This window comes from Hydra vulgaris, chromosome 12, assembly GCF_038396675.1.
Source record: "Hydra vulgaris chromosome 12, alternate assembly HydraT2T_AEP".
Taxonomy (NCBI): domain Eukaryota; kingdom Metazoa; phylum Cnidaria; class Hydrozoa; order Anthoathecata; family Hydridae; genus Hydra; species Hydra vulgaris.
The window spans coordinates 9,435,001-9,448,999 of record NC_088931.1 but is presented as its reverse complement, the minus strand read 5'-3'; the positions used below and the strand labels follow the sequence as shown (position 1 = coordinate 9,448,999).

Genomic DNA, 13,999 nt, shown 5'->3' with positions numbered 1-13,999 from the left:
CGGAGATTTTTTGTTTTTCTCTCGATATTTACAATAATTTTGATTTGTACTTCCAGATACAGAAAATAGGAACACGTTTTTAAACTATTATATTTTGTTTTTCTTAGTATTGTAAAATTTTATTAGATAGAAAAATTACAAAATATTATAGATATATAAAAAAAAGTTTGATTCGATTGCTTATTACAAAACTTTCAAGAGCTGTAATAAAAAGTATTATTTTTTAAATTTTATGTTTTTTCTAAACTCTTCAACTTTTTTAATTCAATTTTTGAAAACAAAAACTAAACAGTTTCTGAGACTATCATTTAAATCCTTTTAGAAAACACCAATCTTATTAACCAGTCATTTTTTTAAGTTATCGAACAGTTGGATTAAAGAAGTACTGTATCCAATCTAAAAGTGTCTACTGTTGTTGCTACTAACCACATATCATGTCTTATGAAACTGTGCAGACTATGCGGAAACTATATTGGCAATGACCCAATTAACACAAAAAATATAAAGATTAGGCATTTTTTACTGAGCTAGAAGAAGACAGAATGGACACCCACCCACCTAAAATTTGCATGAAATGCTACACAAACTTGAGAAATATCGAACAGCAAGGAACAACCTCTAATTTCAGTTTAAGTCAATGGCCACAAACTTGTTTCATTGAAAGATGCATATGTTTTTTGAAAAAATCTGGTAGGAAGAAAAAAAAGCAGTGTGGAAGACCACCATTAAATGACAAAGTTGTTTGGACAAGAGAGTCAATTTTTAAAATAATGGAAAGTTTTTCTGGACTGTCTCATTTATGTCATGATTCTATTGATGTAGCTGATAATCCACACAAAGATTTATGTGTATGCAACATTTGTAAAAGATTGTTACATAAACCTGTATTACTTAATAATTGTCAACATTTGTTTTGTGCAACATGCATTTTTCCAAACATAATTGGAAAATTAGAAACAGAAACTAAATGCACAATATGTTGCTCTAATATAACTCTTGGTAGTATCATGAAAGCAACGTCAATGCAAACTATACTTGAGAATTTAGTTATAAAGTGTTGCAATAATACATGCAACGAAAAATTTACTGCAAAAAATATAAGCAATAAAGAAGAACATGAACAAACATGCAGAATTAGAAACAAATCACAATATAGTTCTCAATCGTCTAGCTCTTCATTGAAAGTTACAGACAGTGGCGGATCCAGCATTTTTTGGTCTTTGAGATAGCTAACTTCCAGACACGGAGCAAACTCCAAACATTTATATGTTTATACTTATGTCAAATAAGGATGCTTTGCAAAAAATTGCGATGATTGGAGGCTGGGAACAAAAAAACCCCAAATTTTGTGCCCCCCCTGCCCCAAACGTGAGAGCAACAAGTTGATGAAATATTTTTTGTACTGTTTTTAACTAGACTAATATTCATCGATAAATTTTAAATTTCATAGTAAAATATTTTAGCTTTCAAAAATTATGACCATATAAAGTTTAAACCCCCCTCAATTTGAGGGGGTTATAAATTTTATATGGTCATTATTTTTGAACGCTGAAAGATAATACTATGAAACTTAAAATTTATCGATGAATATAAGTCTAGTTGAGAACAGTACAAAAAATACTTCATCAACTTGTTGCTCTCACGTTTGGGGCAGGGGGGGCACAAAATTTGGGGTTTTTTTGTTCCCAGCCTCCAATCATCGCAATTTTTTGCAAAGCATCCTTATTTGACATAAGTATAAACATATAAATGTTTGGAGTTTGCTCCGTGTCTGGAAGTTAGCTATCTCAAAGACCAAAAAATGCTGGATCCGCCACTGGTTACAGAGATATATAAAATAAATGAAAATTGTGAAATTCCAAAAGAGTTAGACAATGCATTTGCTCACTTTGCAAAATTGAAAATGGCAAAAAACAAATCTTATTCCTTTGAACTCCCTTCAGGTGGTCTGCGGGTAAGCTATTTTTATTTTTAAATTAAAATATTCAATATAAAAAAATAATAGTTTAAAGAATAGTTTGTAGTTGAATAATTGGTATTTAATAGGCTATACAGTTTAAAGTGACTCCAAAGATCTATAAAACTTCAAATAGTATAAGCCAGAAAACTATTAGAAGGCGTCAAAATCAAATACAACAATCACTTATTGAAAATGCAGGACCAGCAAAAAAAGCAAAAATAAATCAAGCAGCACTTATGCTTAATTCTTTTAATGAAAATGATAAAACTAATATACTGAAAAAAGCAAACATCCCCCAAGTTCAGATGGGTCAGAGATATTGTATCGCTAAAGGCAGATTGTGGTTTACCTTGGGAAAAGATGAAACAAATGATTAGGTAAGTACTTTGAGACCCAAGGATGTTAATCTGCCCCTGCACACGCACATATATGTTTAGTTATCTTTATTTCAAATTTTTCCACACAAAAAATGTCAAACTACCATCACTTTCTAATCAGCAAAAAGTTTAAAAATATTGGTCAGGTGATGATTTGATTGTTGAAAACAAAGAATTTCTGTTTGAATTCAAAAATAAAAAAGGAACTTTTGAAATTAAAGATACTCCTACAGCATATATTAATGATTTACCATTGCATTTAATCAAGTTACTGGATGAATTAGAAAGGTAAGTTCAAGATATATTTAAGTTTTCTTTAAATAATTTGTATAAATTCTATCCGTTGTTTTTAAATAAACTATTTCTTTTTTATTATTCTAGATATAAACAACTAACATATGAAGATAAATCCTAGTGAAATACATGTAAAGATTGGTGGGGACCACGGAGGTGGTTCATTTAAAATGAGCTATCAGATTGCATATGTTTCTAAACCTAATTCAAAGAATAATACAACAGTTTTCAATATACTTGAGGCCAAAGAATATAGAGCAAACCTTAAAATTGGACTCTCAAGACACATAGATGAAATTAGACAGCTTCAAACAATGAAATGGAGGTTAACAATTAAATATTTCCAAAATTTATTTGCTCTTTGATTTATAAAAAAAATTGTTTGAAATTAAAAACATTTTAAATCAATTTGAATAAATTGTAATTTTAGGGAAAAGAGTTTGCGTGTGTTTATATTTGGTGATTATGTATTTCTGTGTGCATCTATGGCATCACTGGAGCAACTGGTCAGTCTTAAGTTTTGTATTGACTTAAGCTTGTATTCTAAATTAAATTGCAAAAATTATAAAAATTAAATAACTTATTTGTAATAAGAACATAAAAATTATGTAATAACTATTTTATTGAACAGGTCGTCATTGCTGCTTATTCTGTGAGATTACATCAAGTGAAATGCAATTGAATACTGAAAATCGGAATCGACAAATCAATTTAAGAACGCTTCAAACTTTGAAATCAGATTATGAACGATTTAAAAATGACGAAGGCAACATTAAAAATGAAAAGAAATTCAATAATATAATTGATGAGCCATCGTTTGATATACCAATTGAAAAGGTGTGTATAAATTGTTGCCGAACATATATATATATATATATATATATATATATATATATATATATATATATATATATATATATATATATATATATATATATATATATATATATATATATATATATATATATATATATATATATATATAAGTTATGGGATTGTTATATGTCATTTATATATATTGGGATTGTTATAAATCATTTTACAGATAGCAATACCAGCTCTCCACATCTCATTGGGAATATTTCTAAAATTCTTTGACAAATCCAGCTAGTTTGATATCAAGGAGATGATATTCAGCTTCTGAATGTCATCTCCTTGATATCAAACTAGCTGGATTTCTTGCAATAAATGATAAACGCCTTGACTCAAGTGAATTTGACAAATACGTTGAAAAGCAGGTAGAGATATGCCAGTTAAAATATGCCATTGATGATATAAATAACAAAATTCTTCTTATTCAAGATACAAGTGACATTGAAGTACTTCGTAACCCTGAAAATTCAGATTACTTGCAGTTAATGTACTCAGAGAGAATTGCACTGTTAAAATCAAAGAGAATAGAAAAGGTATCTATTAAATAGTACTAGAAATAATGATTTATTTTTAGAGCATTGTTTTTATTATTTTACAGAGTGTATTATCTGGATTTTTTGTACAATAATTATATTTAATTTTTAAGGCACAAATTGCAGAATGCTGTAAAGTTGAATTATTAGAAGGAATTGGGCCAATAAGTGCAACGTCAAACATATCATAGTTGCTCGTTCATTGGAAATCATGTTCATAAAATGTTAAAGGTACGATATGAAAATATAAATCTGTATTTTCATGAAATAAAATCTGTTAAAATTTCTTTTGTATGTTATGCAGGTTTTCACAATCTCTGCACTAAATTATCATTTCCAATCAACATTCCTAATCAAGTATATTGCAATGCATATACGTATTTATGCATATAAAGCATATGCATATAATAAAAACTTTTATTGTACAAATTTGTTAAATGATTTTTGTTTTATTTTTTAGGTTAATAACATAAAAAAATTATGTGACTCGATTCCCCAAGTAGTTTTCAATCATATAAAATATCAAGAACATCCAATTCATGTAGAGGCGATTAACATACAACGAAAATTCAATATTTTGTTTAACAACTATTCTAAGTGTCACAATGAAATGAACTCATGTCATTTATTCACCGAAGAAAAAATCAAGAGTTTTGGTAAGTTTATCGATTATTATAAGAAATATTTAATAAATATTGTTTAAAGACAAATTTTTCAATTATTTATTTACATTTACTAGTTAAGTTTTTTTTGGTAGAAACAGCAGTATGCGAATTAATAAAGTTTTTTCAATCAATAACTCCCAAAATGCATATATTAGAGAACCACATGGGAGTATTTTTGAGCATATGGGGAGTAAGTCTTGGATTATATGGGGAGCAAGGTGGTGAGAGTATTCATGCAGAATTTAATAATATCGAAAGAATATACTCGAGCATGTCTGATATACGAAAATTAGAAAGTTTAATGAGAGACCATTTCATAAGAAATAGCATAATGGCAACGTCATTAAAACCGCCCATCATCCCTCGAAGAAAGAAAACTGCATAATAAATTTTATATTTTATGTATAGTAAAATGATTTCACTTAGTAAAATTGTATAGTTTATGTCAAATATATATATTTAATATGTTTGTATAAAGTTACTTAAACATGTTGTCGAAATAAGTCAGCCATATTGTTTTACGATTAGTAAAAAAATATCGAAATATTATCCAACTTCTTAGCTGCACATCTTCATGTAAAAAAATGACTGGTAAAAATACTGTGTTAGATATTATAGCTTAACTTTTATTCTTTCCAATGATATATAATACTATATTTCAAAAATTGATCTTCGTAGGTTTTATTAAAGAATTAAAATGGTAGTAAATTCCGCGATGAAATCTCGGTCAACTTTACAGGCGAGTTAAAGCTTCAGGCGTGACATATTTTTGTTACTTTTGATTTTTTCCAATTACAAAAACGTAAGTTGATAATAAAAAAAAATTATTAGTAACATTTAATAATTTAGTATCCTATATATATGAAAGATTGAAAATACCTCCAAATTCTCCGTTTTCGAGGCTAGTGGAAAAATAGTTTTAAATGCACAATTTATTTTTACGTAATGCGCTTGCGTATAATAAATGTCCATTGCGAAACTACCGTGTCCAGTACGCTCATCAATTCTCTCTAATCTATTTAATAAGTGGTTAAACAAACTCTGATTTCCTGCCTCGTAGAAAATGACACTTGTAGTTCTAATTTTTTCAACTATTGTCCAATCAGTCTTCTCTTTGTTATTAGCTAGGTCTTTAATTCTTTGATAAACAAATGTCTCACATCTCTTGAGTCAAATAACTTACTGTTAGACAATCATAACGGTTTTCGATCTTTGCGCTCTACGACTGCTTAGCTAGCTGCTGTGACTGAAAGATTTTATTGTGCATTAGATGGAGGCAACGAGGGTAGGGCTATTGCTCTTGATATATCTAAAGTTTTCGATAAAGTTCGACAGTTTTGACTGGTCTTCTTGGTATGCTTGCTTTACATGGTGTATCTGGGAAATTTTTTGAGATTATCAAATCTTTTCTTTGAAACTGTTTTATTAAAGTCATCCTCGAAGGCCAACACTCTTCTTTATTCCCAGTGACTTCTGAGATATAAAGATATACACCTCAGTATTTTATCCTTAGCCCTGTTTTTTTTTTCTTATCTACATCAATGATCATACTAAAAACCTTACATTTAAAGTGACTCTATTTGCTGATGACTCAATTTTATACTCCTGTATCGACAAAAAGTCTTCTCTTTTCGATCGCTTAGAACAAGCAGTCGATCTTAAATCTGATATAACTTCTGTAACAGGTTGGTGGTTGTAGTGGCTTGTAAACTTTTTCTTCAACAAAACTCAATTAAATACTGTAATCAACTATGTCAATTCTGTAGACATTCCTATGTTAATGAAAGGCTACCCTCTCACTAAGACCTCTTCTTTACGTCTTCTTGGATTCTTGTTCACTACTGTCCTCTAATGGAATCCATATATACAACTAATTGATAAGTTAGCATCTGCTAAAATTGCTTCTCTTTATTGTGCTTGCCATTAACGGGTGATGTGGAAGTTATCGGACAAATCCTAATTTCATTATTTGAGCATAATAATTAGTTTTTGTGGTTTTATGCGTAGGCATAAACGTTCTATAAAATATAAACTTTATAATTTGAAACACAATTATTTAAAATGATGTTAAATGCAGCTGAACGAGAATCTTTTCGAAAGCGACTAAAAATGTTTTTTGTAAATAAACCTTTTATTAAAAAAAAAAAAAAAAATGGTAAATCATTTTGAAAAGGAAGGATTTGCTCGAAGTACAATATATGATAACCTAAAAAGACTTAAAACTGTTCAATCGTTTTCTGATAGAAAGCACCCTGGTCGTCCGACATCCTGGACTAGAGAAAAGAAAGCCGAATTAACGAGACTTGTCAACAATCGAAAAGGGGTCAGTCAGAGAAAAATAGGTATTAAAAAAAATGAATATTATATATAGAAAACGTGAAAAGACTCCAAAATACACTATAGAACAACAAATAAAGGCAAAGAAAAGAAGCAGGAAACTAGTTAACCAACTCTATAACACAAAATCGCTTCTAGTCATCGATGACGAAAAATACTTTTGTTTTGCAGGGGACAACATGCCTGGAAATTCTGGATGCTACACAAACAACAAAAAAGACATGCCCAGAAAGTGTTCGTTTTATAGGTAAAGAGAAATTTCCAAAAAAATTATTAATGTGGATAGCCATATCTGATCGTGGTATGTCCGAGCCATTGTTTCGCACTTCCAAGGCTGTAGCGATCAATTCATCAATCTATATTAATGAATGTTTAGAAAAACGACTTCTTCCATTTATTCACAAGTATCATGGAGACTTTAACTATTTATTTTGGCCAGATTTAGCAAGTTCTCATTATTCTAAAGATTCTCTAAATTGGATGGACCAATATGTCTATTACGTTGATAAAGAATCCAATTGCCAAAATGTGCCTCAAGCACGAACAATTGAAAATTTTTGGGGACATTTGGCACAGAAGGTTTACGAGGGAGATTGGCAAGCTTCAACAGAGCAAGTTTTGATTGATTGCATTAAACTAAAACTACAAGAAATTTATTTAAACTTTTTACAGTCGCATATGAAAGGCGTCAGAGAAAAATTGAGATCAATTGCAGATGGTGGTGTTTATTCATATAAAAAATAATATATTTTTATTAAAAGATAAATGCTTTATTTAAAAAAAATATAATAGTAGTTCGTTTTTTTATTTATAAATAAGTTATTGACGTTTTTATTTTCTCCGATAACTTCCGCATCACCCGTTATCTTACTTTTAATTCCATTCTCTAAAAATCTGCTATTCACCCCTGTATGGAATACTTTTACCGTATTTAGGCTGTTTCTGATTTATCCGCCCAACTTGAGTTCCCAATTGTTGTAAGGTTGCATCTCTTTTTTTTTCTTAAAACATTACCATGGTTAAAATACCTGAAAAAACGTATTAAAATTATATTATAAATCATTAAAAATGTTGATAAAAATTTTCCAAATTTAGTTAAAGTTATTTATGAAAATGGCAAGTACTTCACCAGGACAGAAACATTTGAAGTTTAAATACAAAAGCTAGCTAAACATTCAGTATTGACTATATCATCAATAGCACAGTGTTCATCAATTTCTTCAATACCAATGTCAAATACTTTAATTGAACAATATAGCAAAACACACATTTTAATTAAAGTTTGTTTAGAATACGCAATAAAAATATTTCTGCAACAAATTAATGACTCTGATAAACATATCCACAAATCTAAAAGAAATAATGTAAGGATTGAAGGCGAAGCTTTAACTTAAGCTGAAACAATAAAGAAAGTTTGAGCCTGGGATGAAAAACAAAATAAAAAGGTACTGTACTTTTTTTTTGTACCCTGTTTGCGTAGTCTATATTACGTTTTGCACCGTACAAAACGTGATATAGACTTTGCACACGATGCAAGCATACCAAGTAAACAACAAAAAGTATTTTAATGTAAAAAATTAACAAGCACATTTCCATGATTCCATGGTTCAATGCAAAAACAATTCGTATCGATTGTTGTTTAGCAACCAGATGTGCACTCCAAAATGATATCAACAAGGCACTGAGGTTTTTTGCACTAGAAATTTTAGATTTGGCGGTTTCAATATTAAGTAATTGATTTATTTTTTTTTATAATCAGTTTTTATACTCTAGTGTATTAAGGTGGTAAACCAGGTTTTTTTCAAAACCTGGTTTAACACCTTTTAAAAACATATATCCATCTTTTATCTTCTACATAATGTTTCACCATCAGTAGGTTCATCAGGAAGCTTCCTGATGAACCTACTGATGGTGAACATTATGTTGAAGATAAAAGATAGATAAGTGTTTTTACTAATTTATTATTGCTCTGTTCTTTAAGAACATTGAATATTTGTAGAATACACTGATATAATTTATATATTTATATATATATATATATATATATATATATATATATATATATATATATATATATATATATATATATATATATATATATATATATATTTTAATATGAATATATATATATATATATATATATATATATATATATATATATATATATATATATATTTTAATATGAATATATATATATATATATATATATTTTTTTTAATATGAATATATATATATATATATATATATAATTTTAATATGAATTTTTACATAAAATGATGTAAACATGATAAATAATGATAAATGATAATTAAAAACAAGTTTTGAACCAAAATGTCCTGAAAATAATAATATTCATAAATATACATAGAAGGATTCCTAAGAAAGCATTTTTTCATTTTATGTTAGCGTTGAATGCATCGTCTACAATAAAAGTCAGAATTATTGGCATCTTCTGCAGATAGTTGTGAGCATTTTAAGCAGCACCACTCATCACAGAGGTTTAACATAACGCTCAGATCGCGAACTTTAGGGTCATCCGCATTTACCCCCCACATGATGCATAAAATTGGTTCGTCTGCAGCATCACTCACTTTTTTTGCCTTTCCCCTTTCCTTTACCTGAAATGGAGACAGTTTCTGGCTTGGTTTTAACCTCGTTTTTTTCAGTGAGCTTAGCGATGCATTCTTCAGAGGAGAGATTTTCGTCATATTGCCTTTTTGTGGCCTTTCCTCTGATCTCTTCATTTTGCCGCTACCCTGGTTTTTCAAGAAGAGGTGTGAGTTTTGTACCATGACTAAAATTGCCTTATTTGGTTGAAGTTAAATATATATCTAATCCTAAATACAAATGTTATTACTACATAATTGAATAATATATATGAATAAATATATATCTAATCCTAAATACAAATGTTACATAATACTACATAATTTACATGTTGCTTAAGGTTATTTACAAGCAAAAGTTTAAATTTTGTAATTAAAAATTTCACCTTCTAGGAGGGAGAGAGGGTGGAATTTCCCAGAGTTACCATTCCATTTATGAAACGTTTATACAAATTCGATGTTTAGTTGACCTTAAATGCACTTGCAAAACGAAGTAAAAATACACATTAAACACACCCAAAAAATAAATTATGATTTTTTTTAAATATATTTATGAGCCTTTATTGATGAAACACAGTGTTAAATGAAAAAAAAATTTTCTACTACTTTACTATTTTCTACTAATTGCTCTGTTCTTTATAGAACATTGAGCACTCTATTTTGTAGAATACACTTTTAATTGTTAAATTGTTTAAATCTGGAACAGACTAATTGAAATCATCCCTAGTTAAAACTACCAACTTGGAAGTTTTAACTAGGGGTGAGCAAAACCGGATATCGGATTTGGTTCGTTAAAATCTGAGTCCGATTTCAGCTAACCGGAGTGGATATCCGGTTTTGCTCACCCCTAATCAGTCATAAAGTACAAAATTAAAAAATTTATTAAAAAAAAAAAAAGTTAGCCTAAAATAATTCAAAATCTAGATTTTGAAAATAGAATATAGTTTTTTGAATAGAAAAAGTTAATAAATAAAGTCAAATAATTTTAAAGATAATATAGAAACATTTAAAAAACCTACAAATCCATTAACTAAAAAGATCTTATCAATATTAAGTATGGCGGTAACACTCCAAGAAATAAAAAAAATGATGAAAGAAACGCTAGATGATTTTAAAAAGGAAACTGAAGTTATATTTAAAAACCAAGAAAAAACTGTAATTGCTATTGTTAGTGCAAACACAAAAATACTCAACGAAAGATTGGATAAATTTGAGCCAAATATCATTGCAAATGCAAATAAGATTTAAAAAATTGAAAAAGAGCTTGAAGAGATCAAAAAAAGTTTGAGGAGGCTGAATAAGTGCGAATTTCATAACTGCGAATCTGCATAAGTGCGAAGCAGTTGCAAAGACTGGCATAAGTGCGAACTGGAACAAGCGCGAACTGGCATAAGTGCGCCCTGAAAGAATTTGCAAACATTGGCATAAGTGCGAACTGGCATATGTGCGAATCAATTGCAAAAACTGGCATAAGTGCGAACTGGCACAAGCGCGAACTGGCATAAGTGCGCCGAAAGAATTTGCAAACATTGGCATAAGTGCGAACTGGCATAAGTGCGAATTGGCATAAGTGCGAACTTGCCAATTCGCCACTTATGCCAATTTGCACTTATGACAATGTTTGCAAATTCTTTCGGCGTACTTATGCTAATTCGCGCTTGTGCCAGTTCGCACTTATGCCAGTTTTTGCAATTGGTTCGCACTTATGCCAGTTCGCACTTATGCCAATGTTTGCAAATTCTTTTGGCGCACTTATGCCGGTTCGCGCTTGTACCAGTTCGCACTTATGCCAGTTTTTGCAATTGTTTCGCACTTATGCCAGTTCGCACTTATGCCAATGTTTGCAAATTCTTTTGGCACTCTTATGCCAGTTCGCGCTTGTGCTAGTTCGCACTTATGCCAGTTTTTGCAAGTGATTCGCACTTATGCCAGTTCGCGCTTGTGCCAGTTCGCACTTATGCCAGTTCGCACTTATGCCAGTCGCACTTATGCAGATTCGCAGTTATAAAATTCGCACTGATTCAGTCGCCCCGAAAGTTTAAACTTCAACGAACACGTAATTGATAAAAAGATTGAAAATAACAACAAACATTTATTTAACAAAATCGATAACAAACAATTAGAGAAAGAAAGAATTAATAATGAATTTTCAAACGAAAAAATCCGTAATCTCGAAGATAGATTGCGAAGAGGTAATTTAAGAATTGACGGTATATGTGAAGATGAAGTCGAATTTTGGGAAGCAACCGAAAAAACAGTTCATTCATTTTTTCTACAAAAACTGGGTTTAAAGAGCATTGAAATTGAACGTGCACATCGTACCGGGCGTAAAAAAAATTGAACGTGCACATCGTAAAAAAAGTTGGACGTCCGAGGGTAAAAGTTTTAAAACTTCAACAATACAAAGACAAAGCTAAAATTTTAAAAGAATCAACTCGTCTCAGAGGAACAAACATTTATGTAAATGAAGATTTTTTTTTTTTGCGAAACGGTTGCAATCAGAAGAAAATTGTTTGCGAAAATGAAAGAACGACGTTTAAATGGTGAGAATGTTTCAGTTCGATACGATAAAATTATTTCTTTTAAAAATAATATTTTTAAAAACGCTCTAAACAAATAATCGAATTACGCATTCTTAACTAGTAAATCAAAAAAAAATTCTTTATTCAAATCCATGCTTTATGCAAGCAGAATTCTATTGGGCCTAGAAATTCTTTTTTTGTTATCTTTTGTAGAAGGAAAAATTACTGTTACGTTTTTAAATTTTTTTTTTATTAATTCAGTGTTCTTATGGGGAAATACAAATTAAATTTTTGTTAACTTAATTAACTTTTTTTGGTCAAATTTTTCCATTTCCTTGAATTGTCATCAAAAATTTTCAAAAATTGATTTCAAATTTTGTGGCACACAAACATATATATATAGAAAGTAACCTTATATAAAGCATGGAAGAAAAAGAATCCTTAAGAACCTAATTTTAACAACCATGGCTTTATTGAATGATTTTGAATCCATTACTTTTAATTTTTTCGAAGGAAACCGCTTTTCCTCTGATGAAAACATAGATCCAGATAATAATTTTTTTTGCCATACATTCACGGATTGTTCTTATTTTTATCCTAAAGAATTAGGTTTTCTTTTTCAGAATGCAAATAAAAAAGTTCAAATTGAATTAGAATTCTCCACCTCAATATAAGAAGTTTAAATCGAAATTTTGAAAAACTTTCAGATTTTTTAGAAGAAACAAAAAATCTTTTTAATATCATTTGTTTAACTGAAACATGGGTTACATTAAACGATTTTGACAATAATTTTAATATTCCTCATTTTAAAATTATCTCGCAAGAAAGAAAAACGAATAAACGAGGCGGAGGACTTCTAATTTATATTCATGAAAATATCTTTTATAATATGAGAAATCATTTAAGCGTCTCCGATGGCGATAGAGAAGTTTTAACAATTGAACTTTTACTTGAAAAAACAAAGAATATTATTCTAAGCTGTTGTTATTGACCACCTGAAGTTGTAAAAACCTAAGCATGTTTTTACAACGTATCGTGAAAACAAGTGACGCAGAAAAAAAAAGTTTTGTAATTGGGGACATAAATTGTTTTCTTTATAACAATGACCATAAGTTAAGAAATTTTATGACACAATTTTTGAAACAAAATCTATACCCTTGATTAATCGCCCTACTAGGGTAACAATAAACTCGGCTACCCTAATAAATAATATCATTACAACAGACATTTTTAATAAAGATATTCAAAAAGGTATCATAAAAACTGATATATCCGATCATTTTTCATATATTCCTGATTTTAAACTCAAATTTAGAAAAAAATATCAACCCCCTAATAGTTGTAGAAAACGTATTTTCAAACAAAAAAATCTTGAATTATTTAAAGATCAGCTATCTTTACCCCATTGGAATCATATTGATTTTAATGACAATGCAAATAACATTACGAAACATTTTATAAAACATTGTTTTCTGTTTACGCCGCTAATTCTCCAATTGTTGAAAAAATAATAAAAATTAACAAACGCTCAAAAAGTCCCTGGATTACGAAGGGAAAAAAATCGTCAAAAATTAAACAGAAGTTATATATTAAATATCTAAAAGCAAAAACACCTGTTAGCGAAAAAATATATAAAAACTACAATTATCTATTTGAAAAAATACGTAAAAGCCTAAAAAGAAATTACTACTCAGAACAAATTATTAAATGTAAAAACGACTTGAAACGCACATGGCAAATTATGAAAGAAATTACTGGAAAACAAGAATCATGCTTAGGTTTTCTGCCGCAGATGATTAAAGTTGATAACATAAGTTTATATGACCCAAGAG

At 29.3% G+C, this 13,999-nt stretch overlaps 2 protein-coding genes across 5 annotated transcripts; both read left to right on the top strand.

The window, feature by feature from the left end:
• The first annotated feature begins 542 nt into the window (after nucleotides 1-542).
• Nucleotides 543-1,229, top strand: LOC136087940 (V(D)J recombination-activating protein 1-like). Its single transcript, XM_065811570.1, has one exon. The coding sequence runs from the start codon at nucleotides 543-545 to the stop codon at nucleotides 1,227-1,229; it is 687 nt and encodes a 228-aa protein (XP_065667642.1).
• Nucleotides 1,230-1,645: 416 nt separating this feature from the next.
• LOC136087865 (uncharacterized) lies at nucleotides 1,646-5,209 on the top strand. 4 transcript variants are annotated; one of them, XR_010642133.1, is made up of 9 exons: nucleotides 1,646-1,954; nucleotides 2,047-2,625; nucleotides 2,719-2,956; nucleotides 3,062-3,137; nucleotides 3,263-3,468; nucleotides 3,934-4,037; nucleotides 4,151-4,268; nucleotides 4,498-4,693; nucleotides 4,801-5,209. XR_010642133.1 is itself a non-coding variant. In XM_065811476.1 (9 exons), the coding sequence occupies exons 7-9, from the start codon at nucleotides 4,260-4,262 to the stop codon at nucleotides 5,085-5,087; spliced, it is 498 nt and encodes a 165-aa protein (XP_065667548.1). In that variant the 5' UTR covers nucleotides 1,815-1,954; nucleotides 2,047-2,625; nucleotides 2,719-2,956; nucleotides 3,062-3,137; nucleotides 3,263-3,468; nucleotides 3,677-4,037; nucleotides 4,151-4,259; the 3' UTR covers nucleotides 5,088-5,209. The 4 variants fall into 4 exon arrangements, 3 of the variants coding, with proteins under 3 accessions (XP_065667548.1, XP_065667549.1, XP_065667550.1); XM_065811476.1 differs by having other exon boundaries at nucleotides 1,815-1,954; nucleotides 3,677-4,037; nucleotides 4,795-5,209; XM_065811477.1 differs by lacking the exons at nucleotides 1,646-1,954; nucleotides 2,047-2,625; nucleotides 2,719-2,956; nucleotides 3,062-3,137 and having other exon boundaries at nucleotides 3,328-3,468; nucleotides 4,795-5,209.
• The last annotated feature ends 8,790 nt before the right edge of the window (nucleotides 5,210-13,999 follow it).